Below are 18,606 nucleotides of genomic sequence, written 5' to 3'. Positions count from 1 at the left end.
TTTGAACTTGGTATAAAATTGGCGAAGTCGTCGTCCGGAACCGCAACGATGTAGAAGGATCTGCTCAGCTTCTACCACTTCTGCTTCATCAACCATTTCTAGTTGCTGCTCTTCTGGAACATTCTGCAATGAAGGCCCGATCTAAGGCTTTAACCAAGAGACGTGGAAGACGTTGTGCATCGTCCAACTGTCTGGCAACCTCAGTTGCATGGCAACATCACTTAACTTCTTGGTGATGGGAAAAGGACCAAAACTCCTGAATGATAACTTTGGACAATGTTTGCCCAATTTCTTGAGTCTTTTTGTAGCATGTGCCAAGCTAGGACCGTGTGAAACAACGAGGCCTTCTTTAAACCTAAGTTTAGTGAGTAGCAATCCTTTAAAACAGCATACATGAATCTAAAAGATGTAGTTGACACCAAATGGGGTCCCAAATTACCCACTGAAGGGCCCCTCCCTCCAAGCAGGAGTATTTGCTTTATTTCTTCTTCTTTCAGCCCTAAACACCATCTGGGAACATGCTGATGCAAAACGCATGCAAAAGAGAGAGAAGAGAGAGAGAGAGAGAGAGAGAGAGAGAGCTGAGTATTCAGTATATCATAATGTACAAAAGGGTACAAGTGTTCTTGCAGAACTTGGCTACCTTCAATGAACAGGTATTAAACCTAAACTAAGCCTAGTTCTATGACCCAGCCAAGCAAGGGCTGAATGGTCCATAACAATGAGCATTGGTAACTTTTATAGGTTTGGGAGAGAAACTATGGACTGGCCAACTGCTGGTCGGCCAGGTCCAGGACATTATTCCAACATTAAGCTGAGGCCGACAGGTCTTCCAAGTCTTCGAGCGCTGACCGACAGCTCACCATGTCCTACATCAGTTAAATCCTTTGCCAAAGCAGCAACCTGTGCTCCATAGTCTGGTTCTGATCTGTTTTTTAAGAATGTTGCCTCTTCAAGACTAGATCTGGGATGAGCCGGTGCATGTCTTGCACACGACATCCCCATCTGCTAACTTGATGACGGGATTCTAATCTGTTTTCTTGGATGACTATCATCATCCCATTCTACTCCCGAAGTCCTTCTGTCATTCTTCCTTCTCTGGCAATCTTTTCCCTAAACACTCGGCCCGGTCTCCAAATTGACTCTAACTCTGATGAAGATCTATGGATATATTTCATCCAGTCCCCATTCCGTTCCTACCCTGTCCCTGAACACTGTCTTTGGTCTTCTTTCTTGAGAAATGAGTCTGGCACTCACTCCACCCCTTGGAGGATCAACCTCCCCTGGAACCGTTGCCTAAAAGCCTTTCCTGGTGTGCCCCAAGTGGCACCCGACTCATAGAACAGCCATCCCCTTAGGCTTTGTGGAACATCACCAACCAACCCCCTAGAGTTCTTTCCTGTCTTGTGTTCCTTGCCTTGGGCCTCGTACCTGTGCACTTTCTTGTGCCTTGGAGCAATGCACCTTCATCTCAGACTGAATCAGTGTTTAGCCTTACTCAGCCTAATACTCTGATACCAATGTAACATGCGTTGCGGAAGTGTGTTCGTGATTAAAGCTAAGCAAAGAAGATTAACGCTAATCCTATGTTTAGCAAAGACACAAAAGAGAAGGAGAGATAGACCTAATCTCTTGTATATTGCCAAAGCATGCTATATATACAATGATCTTGCTGATTCACAGCTTCATGATGCATACCAAAGATCCCTGCAACCCTCTACTTGCAATCGGACAAGAGAAGCTCTTGCTGATCCACCACTATGTCCTTGCTGCCTTGCAGACTCTAACAAATGGATCCTCTTGATCTTTGATGGATGATTCTAATGAATGCCTAATGATCCTATTTATAGGAAAAAGGTATGAATTTGTAATCAAGTCGGTTTTGCCTATTTTTCCCACAAAACATTGTCCAAAAAGTCATATATTGTGTCCAAACTATGCCCAAAAGATGTCCCAACCCAACCATTGGGCTATGTCTTGGGCACTTCCGGGAGCCTGCCAGGCTGCAAAATCTACCCATATATTTGCTAATGAGAATATCCATATCTATGAGCATCAAGATTAACAGATGCACGTGACATCCCCTCCTGTTAAGCTTGGAGCACAAGGGTGATCCATACACCTTTGCTTCGATTCTGTTCTGGTCCAATTGAAGACTGCACTTCATCTCATACTTGGTCTTCATGTTCTCTAGTGCGGTCTCAATATCTTGTGAATCACATGTAGTCTCTTCCTCCTCATAAGATTCGGAGAGATTTTCTATGGTTCTAGTTTGGCTTCTGGCTCTAGCTTTGGCTCATATTGGGCATAGCGTTCTTGTTCCCTTTTGTATCGTTCGTCATCTTCCTCATGCCGTAACTCTTTGTTGGGTGTCTTGAGAAAGTCATCGTCCATTGCCTCTGAACTCATGATATTGTGTTGTTGTTTTTTCTGTTGTAATCAGCCCAAAAGCCCTAACCCTAGCATTCTATATGCTTTCTAAACTCCCTAGAATCACGCTAGGCTAAAATTTAGGCTTTCTAGCACTATACTATTCTGAAAATGAGCAAAACGCTAATGAAAAAACGTAGATTTAACGCAAATCCTAATTTTGCCAACAAACCCTAAAACGCAAATCCTAATTTCTGAAACCCTAATTCAGCATTGTTATGGAAATATATTTTAAGCCCTCTTAAAAATATTATTCTACCCTCTTAGATAATTCGAAGACACTTGGATTACCTTTGCAAGCCAAATCATGTTAATATCATATATGATGCCATTATAAATATTAATACGTTTGGTGGATATTGACGTATGTTTAAGACCTCCAATGTTTGTTTCAATTGGTTTGTATGGAAGGGTGATTCTTATGTTACTTACGTCTGGCAAACATGTGTATGGTTATGGTTTATATATTTATGGAATATTTGTTTACCAGTTTATTGTTGATTATTTTATAGGTGAAGAGGATTCCGAAGATTTGAGGAGAATTCGCACATAATTATTACTTGGCACACTATTTTTGTAAACAAGCTTTGTATATACATGTGCTAGTTTGTGCACATTTTAATTTATTTGAAAAGCCTTAGTTTATCAAGCATAGACTTGAACTTTAATATTTTGTAAAGCATGAAATGCTTTAAACCCTAGCTCAATTTATGGGCACTTTATTTTGAACATACGAGAGTGTCGTACAAGAAAAGTACCTTTTTGTATTTTTGGAGACTATGGCCTAATTTGGAATAAAATATCTCGTAAAATACTCATGTGTGGGGAGAGGCCACACATAAGGGGGGATGCTTGCACCCAGTTTTGGAGTCGTGCTTTGTGAGCTAAGTATTATTTGTTTTTCACTCAAATATTGAATATATTGAACATGTGGTATTTGATAAGTTATTTGATTTGATTTAATCAAATTCTTACAAGTTTCTTTTAACTCTATTGTCCTAGAAATTAGATCCACGTCAATGATATCAAAGCAAGGATCTAGGAAGATGGAGGCAAGAATTGAATGAAAGCTTGATTCAAAGGTTTTTGAAGAGTTGCACTCTATTACCCAAGGGGAAAAGACCAAAGAATAAAGGGAGTGGCAAACCACTCTACAGTTCAATAAAACTACCTTTTTCTTGAAAAGTGGTATTCCCAAATTCATAACCTCTCTATGATCTACCCGTATGGATTGAATCAACTACTGAAGAAGGTTTGAGCTCAATCTTCAAATTGCTAAACCACTGCAAGCTGAGCAAATCCATAATGGAAGGTCTATTATTGTAAAAATCATTGAAAAACGCAGCCTGGAGGGAAATTTCTTTTAGAAAAATTCCAAAAAAAAGGAGAGCTTAACAATTAGCTTCAAATTCTCTCCCTCTCTTTTTTCACGGTGGCAACGGGCAGTGCAAATTTTCTCTCTTTCTTCTCCACGGCGGCGACAGAAACTCCATTGCCTTCTTCTTCACTGTGCACGGCCGGTTTCGGAAGAGAAGAAGCACCGTTTTCTTTTACTTTAAAAGCTTAATAAGCTTTACTAGGAAGCTTAAGTAATATAAGCTTTATAATATAAGCTTATAAAAAGCTTATATAAGCCTTAGAAGCTTATCTCCAAACCAATTCAAGAGATCTTGAATAAAAAGAAGGGGAGCTCAACAAAAGTAAATTTCAAATTTTCATTCAGAAAAGATTTAATCTCTTTTTTCAAAAAATTGAAAGCCTCTTGCACTAAAATTTTTGGACATCCAAGAGCATCAAAGAAATATCAACAATTCTTGAAGGACAGTGCCTAGACCAACCATTTGACAACGAATTCAACGATTCAAGAGCTAAGTTTTCCGTCTTCATTTATTTATTTATATTATTAAATCGCATTTTCTTTCTCTATTTAATTGCAATGGCCATTCTGCCTACACAATCCACTATGCAAGAGCAAATCTTAGCACTACAAGAGAATTGCTAGTGAGCGTGAACTCCGACGCAAATTAGAGCGTCAAATGAAGCGTTCCAAGTGCAAGCGTGACTCTTCCTACTCTAACGAGGAAGAAAGTGATCATGTTAGACGCACTGTCAAAGCTACCTTGTAGTTCACCGCTATGTAAAGCTCCTTGTCGAGTCAACATGCTTGAGCAAAAAGAGATCAAAAGACAAGTTGAAGAACTATTAGAGAAAGAATTGATTAGACCCAGCAGTTCTCTATTTGGTGCTCCGCGCTCCAGTTCTTCTCGTTAAAAAGAAGAATGGAATATATCGATTATCATACACTAAACAAAATTACTATCAAGAATCGATATCCGATACCTCGAGTGGATGACTTGCTAGATAAGCTTAAGGAAGCCCAAGTCTTTAGCAAGATTAACCTAAAGTCCGATTATCATCAGATTCAAATGGACGAAGGAGATATCTTCAAGACTGCCTTTAGAACCCAAACTGGTCATTATAAATTTTTTGTTATGCCATTCGGTTTGACTAATGCTCTGGCTACTTTCAACAGAATAATGAATAGAATATTCTTGAAATATCAAAATTTTGTTGTAGTGTTTTTTGATGATATCTTAGTCTTCGGTAAGAATCATCAAGAACACGAACAGCATTTAGAAAAAGTGTTCTCACTTGTTCAAGAAAATTAGCTCTATGTCAATTCTAAAAAGAGAAAATTCTTTCAAGACGAGATTGAATATTTAGGGTACATTGTTTCTGTTGATGGTATTTGAGTAGACCCCCAAAAGATCGAAAGCATTGCTAATTAACCTAGGCCTAGTGATATTCACAAACTCCGATCTTTCCCTGGATTATGTAGTTACTATAAGAAGTTCGTTAGAAATTTTGCATACATTGCACATCGTTTGACCGAACTTCTTAAGAAAGCTAGATATTTTGATTGGACTAGTAGACAGGATCATTCCTTCTCTGAACTTAAGAAAGCATTGGCCCATGCACCAGTTCTTACACTCCCAAATTTTCAACGACCATTCTTTGTTGTAGTTACTGATGGAAGTGGACAAGGCTTAAGTGTTGTTCTTATGAAAGCCGTAAGCTTAACTAGCAGAAAGAAACTATAGTACATATGACAAAGAATTAGCTGATGTTGTTCATGCTTTAAGACTTTGGAAACATTATTTAATGGGATCTGAATTCTTAATTTTTTCCTACTCAAAGATAAGGTGGAGGTGATGTCACGTGCTTCAAGCCTTAGACAGACTATTGAGGCTATGTACAGGGTGGTACAGGAGAGTTAGGGACGTTTATGAGCCCTATTCATGGGGAGAGATGAGATTGACAACGAAGATTAGGGTTTGCATACAGGGTTAGTGTAGGATGCATGCCTATGAAGGGATATTCAATGCACAGAAGCAGGCCTAAATATTGGGAACCAAGGAGCAACACAAGACCCTGTGGGACATTACATAAGGAAAAAAACACAGCATATTTCAGGTTGAAGTAGATTACAGGGCAACTCAGGAGAAGTATTGGAGCAGCCTTAGGACAGAAGCTGGCCCCAGAGCGTCCGGCCCGTGAAGGGGGGGCATCCGGCCCGGGAAGGGGGGGGGGGTGGGGTGTTTTATATATGTTTTTTAAAAAACTTAGGGGTTGCAAAAGAAGAAACATCCCCAATTTTTGGCGGACATGCCAATAGGCAGCTAAGGGGGGGAATTTCCAATAACTAGGCCCAATTCCCCCTCATTTCTCACTTTGGTTTTTGTTAAGTTTGACTAATAACCTGAGCTTTCCACTGGTATATCTTTCTCCTGTGAAAGCAGACACGCATAGTGTAGGTTAGGCACTCTATAGGGGCACTGACCCACACCTTCAGAGACTGCAGTTTCAGCAAATGCAAATGTTGACATCGAAGGAGAAGAGTAAAAAGGTTGCTCCATTCCTGATCTGTCTATGCACAATGAGATTTTTTCAGTTTTCAGCCAGCTTTTGCTGGTGACCATGTGGTGAATGATCTCTGTTTTGACTGCTGTCTAAGTCAATTCAATACCTAAATCTGTATATTGATATTTTCCCTTCCGCAAGTGTCTCTAACAAAGTATCAGCCTTTACTGGTTCAGCCTCTCTTAAGGGCTGGTTAAGCCTCTCCTCAGTTTGGGGGCTTGTACAGAGATCTTTTGTTCACAAAAATAATCTGTTAAGTATTTATGCGCTTGCAGATCTTCTCAAGCCTTATAGAGGCAGCACGGCGCACAAGCAGCAGAGGACGGGTCCACTGCCGTGGAAGCCCCACCTCCAGGCCACCCTCCCTCCCTTCCTTATTACAAGAGGACTGGACCCAAGCAGAGTTAAGTTATGAGGGGCAACACAAGGCCACACATGCCCTTTCACCTTCCACACAGCAGCCACATGTGGAATAAACCTACTGCCTCGCTTATACACAAGCAAAGAGTGAAGATATGAAGGACACCACAAGGCCACACATGCCCTTTCACATTCCACACAGTAGCAACATGTGGAAAAAATCCAGCGTCTCACTTACACACAAGCAATCACCAATTCAGCCCTCTGTTAGCATACAACACCTGAGCCTCTTGACTCAAAGAGGGTTCCATGTCAAACATATGCTTGGTTAGTAAGTTGTCAGATTTGTTGGAGTTGAAACAGAGTAAAACTCTTACATGCTTCCTTTGCCACATCTTCTCAATGCATGTCAAAACCGTTGCTTTGCAAAGATTCAACACTTCATACTCAACTGGTTACAAAAGAAACTACACCTTCTTACAGCACACTTTTCAAACCCCGCACTACTTGAGCCTCTTGACTCTCTCTTTTAAATTCAGGTCAAATAAACCTTCACACAAAAAGAACATCCAAGAAGTGAGGCCAAAGCCTTCCCATAAACAAGTTACGTACCTTCAGCGTATGAAACTGGCCTATAAGCATCCCCATATTGCGAGCTTCAACAAGGTTGTTTTCCTGTTTAGCTTTGGCCCTCGTATCCTCTACTATCTTCAAGGCAGCATCCGTTTCATCTAGCTGATCCATCGCTATCACCAAACCCTAAAATATGAACATAAAAAAGTGACTTGGCTTATGGAAAAAGGTGCACATATTTACATTTCTGCTCGAGCTTGCTTATACATTTGATGTACAAAAGGAAGAATAGCTTTCAAACCTTTTCTTTGCCCACCATTGTGAGCTTGAGACTTTCATATGCATAAAGAAACCTAACTTTAGCACAAGTTTAAAATGCACAAAATCAAGCTAGGGATTATTTCATGTCATGTATTTACAGGATTCCCACTAAGGATGTGTGCATAATTAGGGAGTCTAGAAGGCTTAGGCCAATGTTTGATTCACTTTATATGAAGAGGGAAAGCCTAGGGGGCATGCATTAATTTATGAATCAAGGTGAAAGGCCCCCAAAAATATATTTTTTTTGCCTTGGGCGTTCCCCAGGCCTTCTAAAACCAATCCAGACCTATGATAACAAACCCCAGAACACTCGAGACACAGACAAACAGCACAATATTCAAACAAACTTTAGGATGCAGTGGAAGAACCATAAACAATACCAAAGAGAACACAGCACTGAGCCAGAACGGCCGGCCTCCCGTAGGAACTGCTTTATTCCAATGAATAAACTGATACAAACAAACCAAGGTGCGGGTGCAGTCCTGCACCGGATTTTCCACAAAACTCAGCAAATACTTGCTCAAAAACCTGGGGTACCAATCAGCACCATAAACCAGTGCAAATCGGCCTCAAAAACATCAACCCTGTACGGTGCCAAATCCAGGCCTGAATTCCGTGCCAAAACAGCCCCCAAAACCAAGCCTCAAATCTGCCCCAAAGGAGCTCTCAAATCAAACCCTGATTCCTTCCAAAAAAAAAAAACCCAGAAAAGCTCCCAAAACTGTCCCAGATTTCTCCCAAAAAGAGCCTGAGAAAAGCTCTCAAAACTGTCCCAGATACCTCCCAAAAGAAGCCCCAGAAAGAGTGGCTAGGAGGATATAACTTTGTTGAACACAATGCTAATCAATACACTTAAATACACTAAGATTTGATGGACACATGCTCAAAGTAATTTGTTGAATTGACAAGGGACACACAATGAGCCGGAACGGCCGATCCCTCCCTCAAATAAAGTATATTGATCTTGGGAGAATCAAGTACATAGTATCATGGGCATTTCTGACCAGATTTCCATACCAATGCATATGAATACGGTATTGCAAACAAGTGGTTGTCGATGTAGACTTGCAACTCACACTACCCTCTCAAGTGCCCATGTTTCCTACCATCTACTCTCTACTGTTCCACCAACACATGGTAGCAACAATCTACAAGAGAGCACGTAGGACAAGAGAACACTACACAAGGTATGTGATCTTGTAATCCGGTTCCTCCCTCCTGCTCCTTGCATCCATATTTAAGCATAAAAGCTTACCAATTGCAAGTAAAGTCGACGACAGCGAAAGTCTTCGCGATGGAAGTCCTTGGAGTGATGAGATCTTCGATTTGTCGCATTTCTTCGCGACAAAAGTCTTCAAGAGGATGAAGGGAACCTTGGGAAAGCTTCCCCTATGGTTCAACTTGAGAAAGGAGGATTGAAATTAGGATTTTCAGCAAAAAGACCAAGAATTACAGTAATAAAGAGAGCTGTTTTGCTGGATTTCAGTCATTCGAAGTGTGTAAGAGAGTGATTAGCACCCAAAAACACTCTTGGAAGCTTGAGAAACACCTTAGCAAGCTTGGATATGGAGTTGGGAAGGAGAAAGTGCAGAAAATACAACCCAAATCCCCTCATGAAGGAGGCGCCAATCTCTAGAGAGAGGAGGAGGAGTGAGGTGGTGAGTTGTGCAGTGTAGGTGGCAGGCAGGTGCTTTGAGGAGCAAGCTAGAGTGGAAACATGGCTAGTTACTCCCTTTGTACAAAGGGGATAAGGTATGGGTGGTGGACATTGGGTTTTGTCCACCTCGGGACATCAGTGTGTATGAACACCGGGCTGGTCATAATTTATAAGTGAGTTTTGGTCGCCCAAAACTTAATGAAGTGTGTATACACTCACTTATAAATTAGTGCTAACTCCTAAGGCTAGGTTTATGACCAATACTTACCACCTGTCACATACCACATAACCATGTCAGCACACAGTTTCACACGCACGGCTCGCAGGCGAGCGTCCCCTTACCAGGAACTACACATTGGTCAAGCAAGCATGAAAACAGCATGCAATTTCAATTGCAAGCAAGCACATAAAGATGCTATGCAATGCAGCATTGGTATGGACAATCTCCGTTCATGAGACTATACTAAAATAGACGTACTCTAGGAAAGTACACGAGGTTCTAGACCCAATGGAACACCAATCCACCAAGCATTTCCGGGCATGTACACAGAGGCACAAGTCCCAACAGAAAGCCAAGTCCACAGTATCACATGAGTGGCATCAATCCCCGGCATATACAACTGCCATGGACACCAGTCTAATGTACATACATGATGAGAAAGCACGGGTGGACCAACTCGGTGGCCAAATGGTGGCATCCCCCCCCCGGCAACTTCTAAACAGTTGTCCGCAACTGAAAAGCATCCAAATATGTCTGAAGCACATGCGGACAATCTCTGAAGAACTCTTCATCTACCCATTTAGCATCAATGGAAAGATAGTTCTTAAACTTCACAAGGTAATGCCTGACAACTTTGCATGCAGCAAGCTTGTGTTCCTTGTGATACACAATCTGCTCTGGCTACAAGATCTTCTCAAACTCATCCACTTCTGGTGGATCCTCAATGACCGTTTCACTGGGGCCTGGGCTCCGGCCCTACATACTTGCAAAGGAGACTCACATGAAAAGCATTGTGTATGTGCCAATGACTAGGTAATGCCAATCTGAAAGCCACTTCATTGATCTTCTCGATCACTCGAAAAGGCCCATAGTACCTGGTTGCAAGTTTAGGATATGCACCCTCTTTGCCATGCCTCTTTGCAAGTCTTGCTTTCTCAAATTTCAGCAATACCCAATCATTCTCTTTAACATCCAATTGCCTTCTATGCTTGTCGGCAATGTTTTTATGCTTGTCTTGTGACCTTGCAATGGCTGTCCGCACCTGAGCAAAAGCAATATCCAAGTCTTTCACATACTCATCAGGTGCAAATATCTCATCCTTTGTGCGAAGGATGGGTGGCAAAACCACCTTACCATAAACAATCTCAAACGGGGCCTTTCCCGTAGATTCATGCACCGTGTTGTTATATGCAAATTCTACAAGCGGTAAGTACTTCTCCCAAGAAGACTTCTGATCTACCACATAACATTTCAAGAGATCCAACACGGCTGAATTTGCAGCCTCACTTTGCCCATCCGTTTGAGGGTGATAAGCTGATGAGAAGTCCAATTTGGTGCCCATGTTATCAAATAAGGCCCGCCAAAAGAGACTTGTAGTCCTGGGATCTCTATCCCCCACAATGGACTTCGACATTCCATGATGCTTGAACACTTGTGCAAGATATATTTTAACCATATGCTCAGCTTTGATGGTCTTTTTGACCGGCAAGAAGTGAGCTTGCTTGCTAAAGCTATCCACAATTGTCCAAATTGCATCATTACCCTGTTGGGTCCGTGGTAGGTCCATAATGAAACCCATTGTAATACTTTCCCATGGTTGTGTGGGAATAGGCAATAGCTGAAGCAAACCTGGTGCTTTTTGCTACCAAATTTCACCTTTTAACAAGTGATACATGCACGTACATGTGCCTCTATGTCCTTCCGCATACCTGGCCAAAAGAAATACCACTCAATCATGTGCGTAGTAGGCATACTCTATGACCAGCATATGGAGGAGCATGGCACTCATCCAAAACCTTTTGCCTCATGTCAGACACCACACATAGGCAATTATCTTTCATAAGATAACCCTCTTTGATCACATATGAGGCATGTGCATGACCAAAAATGGCAAAATCAGCATCCGAATGATACAAATCACTCATGGCAGGCAAGTCCCCATGAGAGGCAACCGAGATAGCTGCTACATACGGCTTTCGTAACAATGCATCTGCCACTACATTCTTCTTTCCTGGGGTGTGCAAAATCTGAAAATGAAACATAGAGAGGAAATTGGCCATCCTCATATGCTTCTCTGACAATTTAGTTTGGGTAAGAAAATACCTCAAACTCTGCTGATCTGTTTTCACAGTGAAATCAGCCCCAAGAAGGTAATGTTTCCATATGGTAAGTGCATGAATTACAGCCAAGAGCTCTTTCTCATAAATGCCAAGAGATAGCTCTGCATCATGCACTCTACGGCTCTCATAAGCCACGGCATGTCCCTCTTGATTTAGAACAGCTCCTATGCAATTTCCAGATGCATCACATTCCACACTAAAAGGCTTTTGCAAATCCGGAATGATCAACACTGGACCATGAGTAGTTGCATCTTTCAATTTGAGGAATGCATCCTTCTCTACATTCGTCCATTTGAATGTGGCCGCCTTCTTTGTCAAATCACGCAAAGAAGAAGCAATCCATGCAAAGAGCCGAATGAACCTACGGTAGTAAGAACATAATCCAAGAAAACTACGGATCTCATGCACCAAACTCAATTCGGGCCAATTCCGAATTGCATCAATCTTTGCAGGATCCATCCGCACTCCATCTTTGGACACAATATACCCAAGATAATGTATCTCTGACAAGAAGAACTCACTCTTCTTTGCATTTATGAAGAGTTTATGCTTACGGAGTTCTTCGAAAACAATGGCCAAATGAGCTCTATGCTCTTCTTTAATCCACACACATACGAAAGGATCCATCCTTCTTTTGAAGTAAGAGGACGGGTGAAAAATATGAGGAAGAGCTTGGCTGAACCAAACCCTTCTCAAGAAGCTCATTCACCTGCTTCATGATCTCCTCTTTTTGGGATGCACTTACTTGATAGGCTGGGCTATTAGGTGGTGAGCTACCCGGCACAAGATTAATGTGATGATCTTCCGGTCGTACGGGTGACAACTCATTTGGTAATTCATCAGCAAAACAATCATTGTACTCTTGCAAGAATTTCAGCCTATCATTACTAAGAGTGTTTACATGTACATTATTTTCCTCAACATGATCCCGTACAAAAATCAAGTACACAAAAACACTCTTTTTCATTACTTTCTTAATTTGTACATGAGATACAAGGGGAATGGTATCACCCTCTTCACCAACATCAATTACATGCTCTCAACCTTTATGCATAAAGGTGATCCTGTTGGTCTTGTAAGCCTTCCATGGATCAATACGTGTATGCCAAGGCTTTCCAAGCAATACATCACAGCCATTCAAAGGTGCCACAAAAAAATCCTCATGATCCACATAGCCTTGAATGTGTATGAGCAACTTGCCAATAATAGGCATGCAACAAAGGCAGTCCCTGCTTCAATTTGAGGACCCATGTCATCCACTTCAATACCCAAAGCAACTGCCATCTGTGTAGATATGTGCTGCTGTGGATATGGCTCCCCCCCTTACGAACAAGGATGACAAGCTGAATGGACAAACTTGTTAGAATTTATGCATCTCAATGTATTTGGGTTGTACCATTTATTTGACATTTATTGTATTTTTCTCCTCTATTTATGGGTCATGAGCTGGTCGGCCTGTCCTAGAGCAGTCAGCCAAGTGCACATACTCACTATATAAGGAGGCCTCCCATTTTCACTATCTCATCCAATCCCTTGCACAAGTTCAACATTCTCTTGTTGGCTAATTGCTAATATAAAAGGCGATCTTGTCCACAAGCTCTCTCTACTCTCTCTCTAGTTTTGTTTATGCTTCCACCTGTGCATTCTCCAACATGGTATCACTCGCTTAGGTTTAGGTTGCTCCATCATATTGCAAATCTGCCGCCATCTCTTCTGTGCCTTGCATTTTCTGCCATAGCTCCTCCTGGCTATAGATCAGTCCCAAACAGTGCCTGCGTTTCCCTACTATGCTGCATTTTCTAGTCCAGCCAGCCCTCTTCTTGCTGCCGGCCAGTTTCTTGGCTGTGTTTTCTTCTACAGAGACAAGCATTGGAGTTTTGGTTGTGTTTTCTGCTCCGGCATCAGTTGTTGGTGAGTTCTTTTGCACGTGGTGTTGCCAGACAAGTAGTACTACATCTCCTTCCTCCTCCATGAGTCCCTGCCCTTCCGGTAGGAGGTTCCGATGGTTTCTTGGACTGTTTTGCTGTTGTCCAACCTCCTCTTCTCTCAAGTTTGAGAGGGGGCTGACTGGTTCTGGATCCTCGCTTCGTTGGAAAGCACTTCAGAGAAGTCTTTGAGAGCTGAGATTTGTGTTTCTTGTTGCTGTGGATATGGCTCCCCCCTGTACGAACAAGGATGACAAGTTGAAAGGACCCAACTATGCCCATTGGAAGCTTCAAATGCGGATCTGGTTCATCCACAAGGGTTTGTGGGATATTGTTCAGGGCACTGAAAGGAAGTCCGAGCGTCCTCAGATCTCTAGGAGGTGGACTCAGGATCAAGAGCATGAATTCGTTGCGGAATTACAAGATTGGGAGAATCGGGATTCGAAGGCGCATTCAATGCTTGTGCGGACCATCACAGAGAAGGTCTTACCAGCCGTGCAAACTCTCACCAGTGCTCATCAGGTATGGTCTAAATTGGAGGATCTCTTTGCACGAGATTCGTCAGCAAGGGCACTTACCTTGCAAGGGCAGCTCTATGGTTTGTTATTTCCTGCAGGCAGTTCCATGCAGTCGTTCCTCATGAAGGCCAAGGTTATCCATGACCAGTTACTGGCTATGGGTGCTACTTTGTCCTCTGCTCAGCCGGTTGCACTTATCCTCACCAAGCTCCCTCCAGACTATGATGTGATTTCTCGATCTTTGCGGTGCCAGGTCACATCCACTCAGTTGGATTTTGATGATCTTAGCTCCCTACTATTGGAGGAAGAGTCTGTCTTCGTCTCACAGGGTAAGTTGAAGGTGTCGGTCAACAGTTCTGACCAGGCACTTTCCTCGGTTCAGAAGAAAGGTCGAAGTCGCTGCTTCTCTTGCGAGGAAAAGAGGACATTTGTCCAAGGATTGTTTGTCCAAGAAGAAAGACAAGACCACGAGCAAGGCTTCATCTCAGAGAAAGGGCAAAGACATGACACACAACAGTGACAGATTCTAGTACCGCTTCTACGGCTCCCAAGGCACTTCCGGCTCAAGAGGACCTAGATGGTGTACTTCTCTAGTACACAAGCAGTTCTCCCCCATGTGCTTCCAGCCAGAGGAGGCTTGTGGGTGGGAGAGGGGGCTGATTACAGCTCCACTTTCTGGTGCATGGGGACCATGATTCGGAGTTCCAAGCATTAGACATCTAGCATGACATGGTTATCTTTTGTATAGGAGAAATTATGAACTAGATCTGTTCCGAATTCATTGTTCGAGGCTTTTGGGACGTGATGTGTTCTGTCCCCCGTTGGGGATTACGGGTGTGGTGTGTCCAATAGCTCATCATCTATTCTTGGAGTTCACTGCACACTTGTGTGGGAATTCGTAGCCAAGCAAAGTTCCTTGCTGTTCATGGTGGCATTTTGTTTCGAGAAAATAGGTTGGTGGATGCTCTCTCCGAGGTGATTCTAGTATTCGCGATGCTCGAGGATCCATGGTTGCATCTTCATCGACTTATCTTCTTCAGACTCTTGCACACTATGAGCTGCAGAGGGGGTGTTAAATTAGAATTTATGCATCTCAATGTATTTGGGTTGTACCATTTATTGGACATTTATTGTATTTTCTCCTCTGTTTATGGGTCGTGAGCTGGTCGGCCAAGTGCACATACTCACTATATAAGGAGGCCTCCCATTTTCACTATCTCATCCAATCCCTTGCACAAGTTCACCATTCTCTTGCTGGCTAATTGCCATTGTAAACCTTCAAGCTAATATAAAAGGTGATATTGTCCACAATCTCTCTCTACCCTCTCTGTAGTTTTGTTTATGCTTCCGCTTGTGCATTCTCCAACAAAACTATGCCCAGTGGAGGCTGCAAATGCGGATCTGGTTCATCCACAAGGGTGTGTGGGATATTGTTCAGGGCAGTGAGAAGAAGCCCAAGCGTCCTCAGAACTCTAGGAGGTGGACTCAGGATCAAGAGCATGAATTCGTTGCGCAATTACACGACTGGGAGAATCGGGATTCGAAGGCGCATTCAATGCTTGTGCGGACCATCATAGAGGAGGTCTCACCGGCCATGCAAACTCTCACCAGTGCTCATAAGGTATGGTCTAAATTGGAGGATCTCTTTCCTCGAGATTCGTCGATGAGGGTAGTTACCTTACAAGGGCAACTCTACGGTTTGTTATTTCCTGCAGGCAGTTCTATGCAGTCGTTCCTCATGAAGGCCAAGGTTATCCATGACCAGTTACTAGCAATGGGTGCTGCTTTGTCCTCTGCTCAACTAGCTGCACTTATCCTCACCAAGCTCCCCCAGACTATGATGTGATTTCTAGATCTATGAGGTACCAGGTAACATCCACTCAGTTGGATTTTGATGATCTTAGCTCCCTACTCTTGGAGGAGTCTGTCCTCGTTTCTCAAGGTAAGATAAAGGTGTCTCTTAACAGTTCTAACCAGGCACTTACTTCAGTTCAACAAAAAGGTCAGAGTCGTTGCTTCTCTTGTGGAAAGAGAGGACATCTGTCCAACGATTGTTTGTCCAAGAAGAAGGACAAGACCAAGGGCAAGTCTTCATCTCAGAAAAAGGGCACAGACACGACAAACGATAGTGATACAAATTCCTCTAGTAACACATCTAGGGCTCCCAGGGTGCTTCCGGCTCAGGAGGACCTAGACTAGTACACATGCAGTTATCCCCCATGTGCTTCCAGCCAGAGGAGACTTGTGGGTGGGAGGGGGGGCTGATTACAGCTCCACTTTCTAGTGCATGGGGACCATGATTCGGAGTTCCAAGCATTAGACATCTGGCAGGACATGGTTATCTTTTGTGTAGCAAAGATTATGAACTGTATCTGTTCCGAGTACATTGTTCGAGGCTTTTTTGGGAGGTGATGTGTTTTCCATCCACTATTGGGGATTATGGGCGCGGTGTGTCCAGCAACTCATCATCAATTCTTGGAGTTCACTGCACACTTGTGTGGGAATTTGTAGCCAAGCAAAGTTCGTTGTTGTTCGTGGTGGCATTTTGTTTCGAGGAAACAAGTTGGCGGGTGCTCTCTCCGAGGTGATTCCAGTATTCCGGTGCTGGAGGTGCAGAGCATATGATCATGATGGTTTGGTAGTAGAGCACTTTATTCATGCCAGAGATATGCTTGCAAAGCTTATTGCTATGATGTTTAACCGAGCCATGTGTGAGGGTTTTCCTGAGACTTGGAATATGTCCACGCTTGTGCCTATCTTCAAGTCAAGGGATGCCAATGCCCATGCTTCCTGGGAATTATCGTACCATCATGATTGGTCACACATTGGCTAGATTATATGCATCTATTCTTGAGCAAGAGTTGAGTAGATGGGCAGAGAGAGAGGGCATACGTGCATCAGGGCAGGCAGGGTTCAGGAGAGGTTTCTCCACTCTTGACCATATCTTGACACTCAGAGCTATTATTGAGGAGGGCAGATCATATGGCAGGAGGATTTATTGTTGCTTTGTGGATTTCCGCAAAGCTTTTGACACAGTACCGAGAGCCAGATTGATGCGCAGACTACATGAGATGGGAGTGCCCACAGAGCTGATTTGGGGAATCATGGCTTTATACATGACAGTTGTGGGGCAGGTACGTACTACTCAAGGTATATCTGAGATGGTTCACTCCACTATTGGGGTGAAACAGGGCTGCCCCCTTTCTCCCACCTTATTTGGGATGTATGTGGATGAGGTTTCGGACTATGTAGAGTGGGAGGGTGACAGAGGAGCACAGCTAGCAGGGACATGGATTCCACTGTTATTGTATGCTGATGATATTGTGTTGATCTCAGATTCTCCAAAGGGGATGCAGCGTCATTTGGATGCATTGCACACGTTTGCACAGGACAGTGGATTGTCTGTGAACCTTGGTAAAACCAGGGTGATGGTGTTTAACACCACAGCACAGTGGGTTAGGAGGTCAGCACCCACCTTTACATATGGTCAGGAGACAGTGGAGTATACAGATGCATATACTTACCTTGGTGTGGTTTTTAGTGGTCCACTATTTTCCTTGAGGAGAGCAGCGGAGACCAGATTGACCAGAGCTTATGCAGCATTGGGGAGACTAGAGAGGATGTGTTCACAGGTTCAGTTTCAAGAACCTCGAACAAAGCTCTGGCTCTTTGACACTTTGGTCACTTTAGCCATGCTGTATGGAGTGGAGATATGGGGACCCTCAGTGGATCACCACAGCCGAGCTGGTAGCACTGATGGATGGAGATGTACGGAGAGGCCCTTGGTTTCTATGATTTCCCGGATGATTAGAGCTAAGGCCTCCGTACCACATGATATTATCGGTGCAGAGATGGCTGCCCCCCCATTGGTAGTAGAGGCACTCACTCGATCAGTCTCCTTTATACATAGCACTTGGGCTCTCCCTAGAGACAGATATGCTCTCTTAGCCCTAGAGTCTTCACAACAGTTGGCATCACAGGGAGATGATCATGTTGGTATGCACAGATGACACCTTGGTTCCAGCTGCATGGCTTTAGTATGGACAGGCTACCTCCATTTCAGTACTCCCTGGATGCACCCTCCCTCTCTCTCACACGGGCAGAGATTACCAGACTTATCAGGCAGGACTTGACTCAGCTGGACACTAGGAGGACATGGATACAGCTGACACACGAGCTTGGTACGAAGATAGCTTTCTATAGAGATCATCTTCTCCAGCTCACGGAGGATGGGTTTGTGATTAGACCCAGCTACATGGATACTCATCTTTCTCATGGGGTAGGATGTGCTATTGGTCAGATGTGCACATCCTCACACTAGCTAGAGATTGAGACTGGCAGATTTAGAGGAGTACCAGCTGAGGCCAGGATTTGTCAGTTGTGCTAGATGGAGCCAGAGACAGAGTTACATTACATATGTCACTGTCCACTATATTATGAGATACGAGGCCGTTTTCACTGCCTGTTCAGAGAGGGTTTTGGACCACTTTCTAGAGTCATGAGATACCAGGAAACGCAAAAATAGTGTCTAAGATCTAACCGGATGATCCGATTGATCTCC

General features: G+C 43.3%; 1 protein-coding gene across 3 annotated transcripts in view; it reads right to left on the bottom strand.

The window, feature by feature from the left end:
* Positions 1–18,606, bottom strand: part of LOC147603974 (uncharacterized) — a 35,718-nt gene that overhangs the window by 7,717 nt on the left and 9,395 nt on the right. For all 3 annotated transcript variants that reach the window (XM_086796091.1, XM_086796090.1, XM_086796089.1), the window contains exon 2: positions 7,324–7,470. In XM_086796091.1, coding sequence (XP_086652217.1) covers positions 7,324–7,470 — 147 coding nt within the window. The remainder of the gene's footprint in view (positions 1–7,323; positions 7,471–18,606) is intronic.

Source organism: Cibotium barometz, chromosome 63 (assembly GCF_041138505.1).
Source record: "Cibotium barometz isolate CiBa-2024 chromosome 63, ASM4113850v1, whole genome shotgun sequence".
Lineage (NCBI taxonomy): Eukaryota > Viridiplantae > Streptophyta > Polypodiopsida > Cyatheales > Cibotiaceae > Cibotium > Cibotium barometz.
Note: the sequence above shows the minus strand (reverse complement) of the source record. Positions and strands in the feature narration are given on the sequence as shown.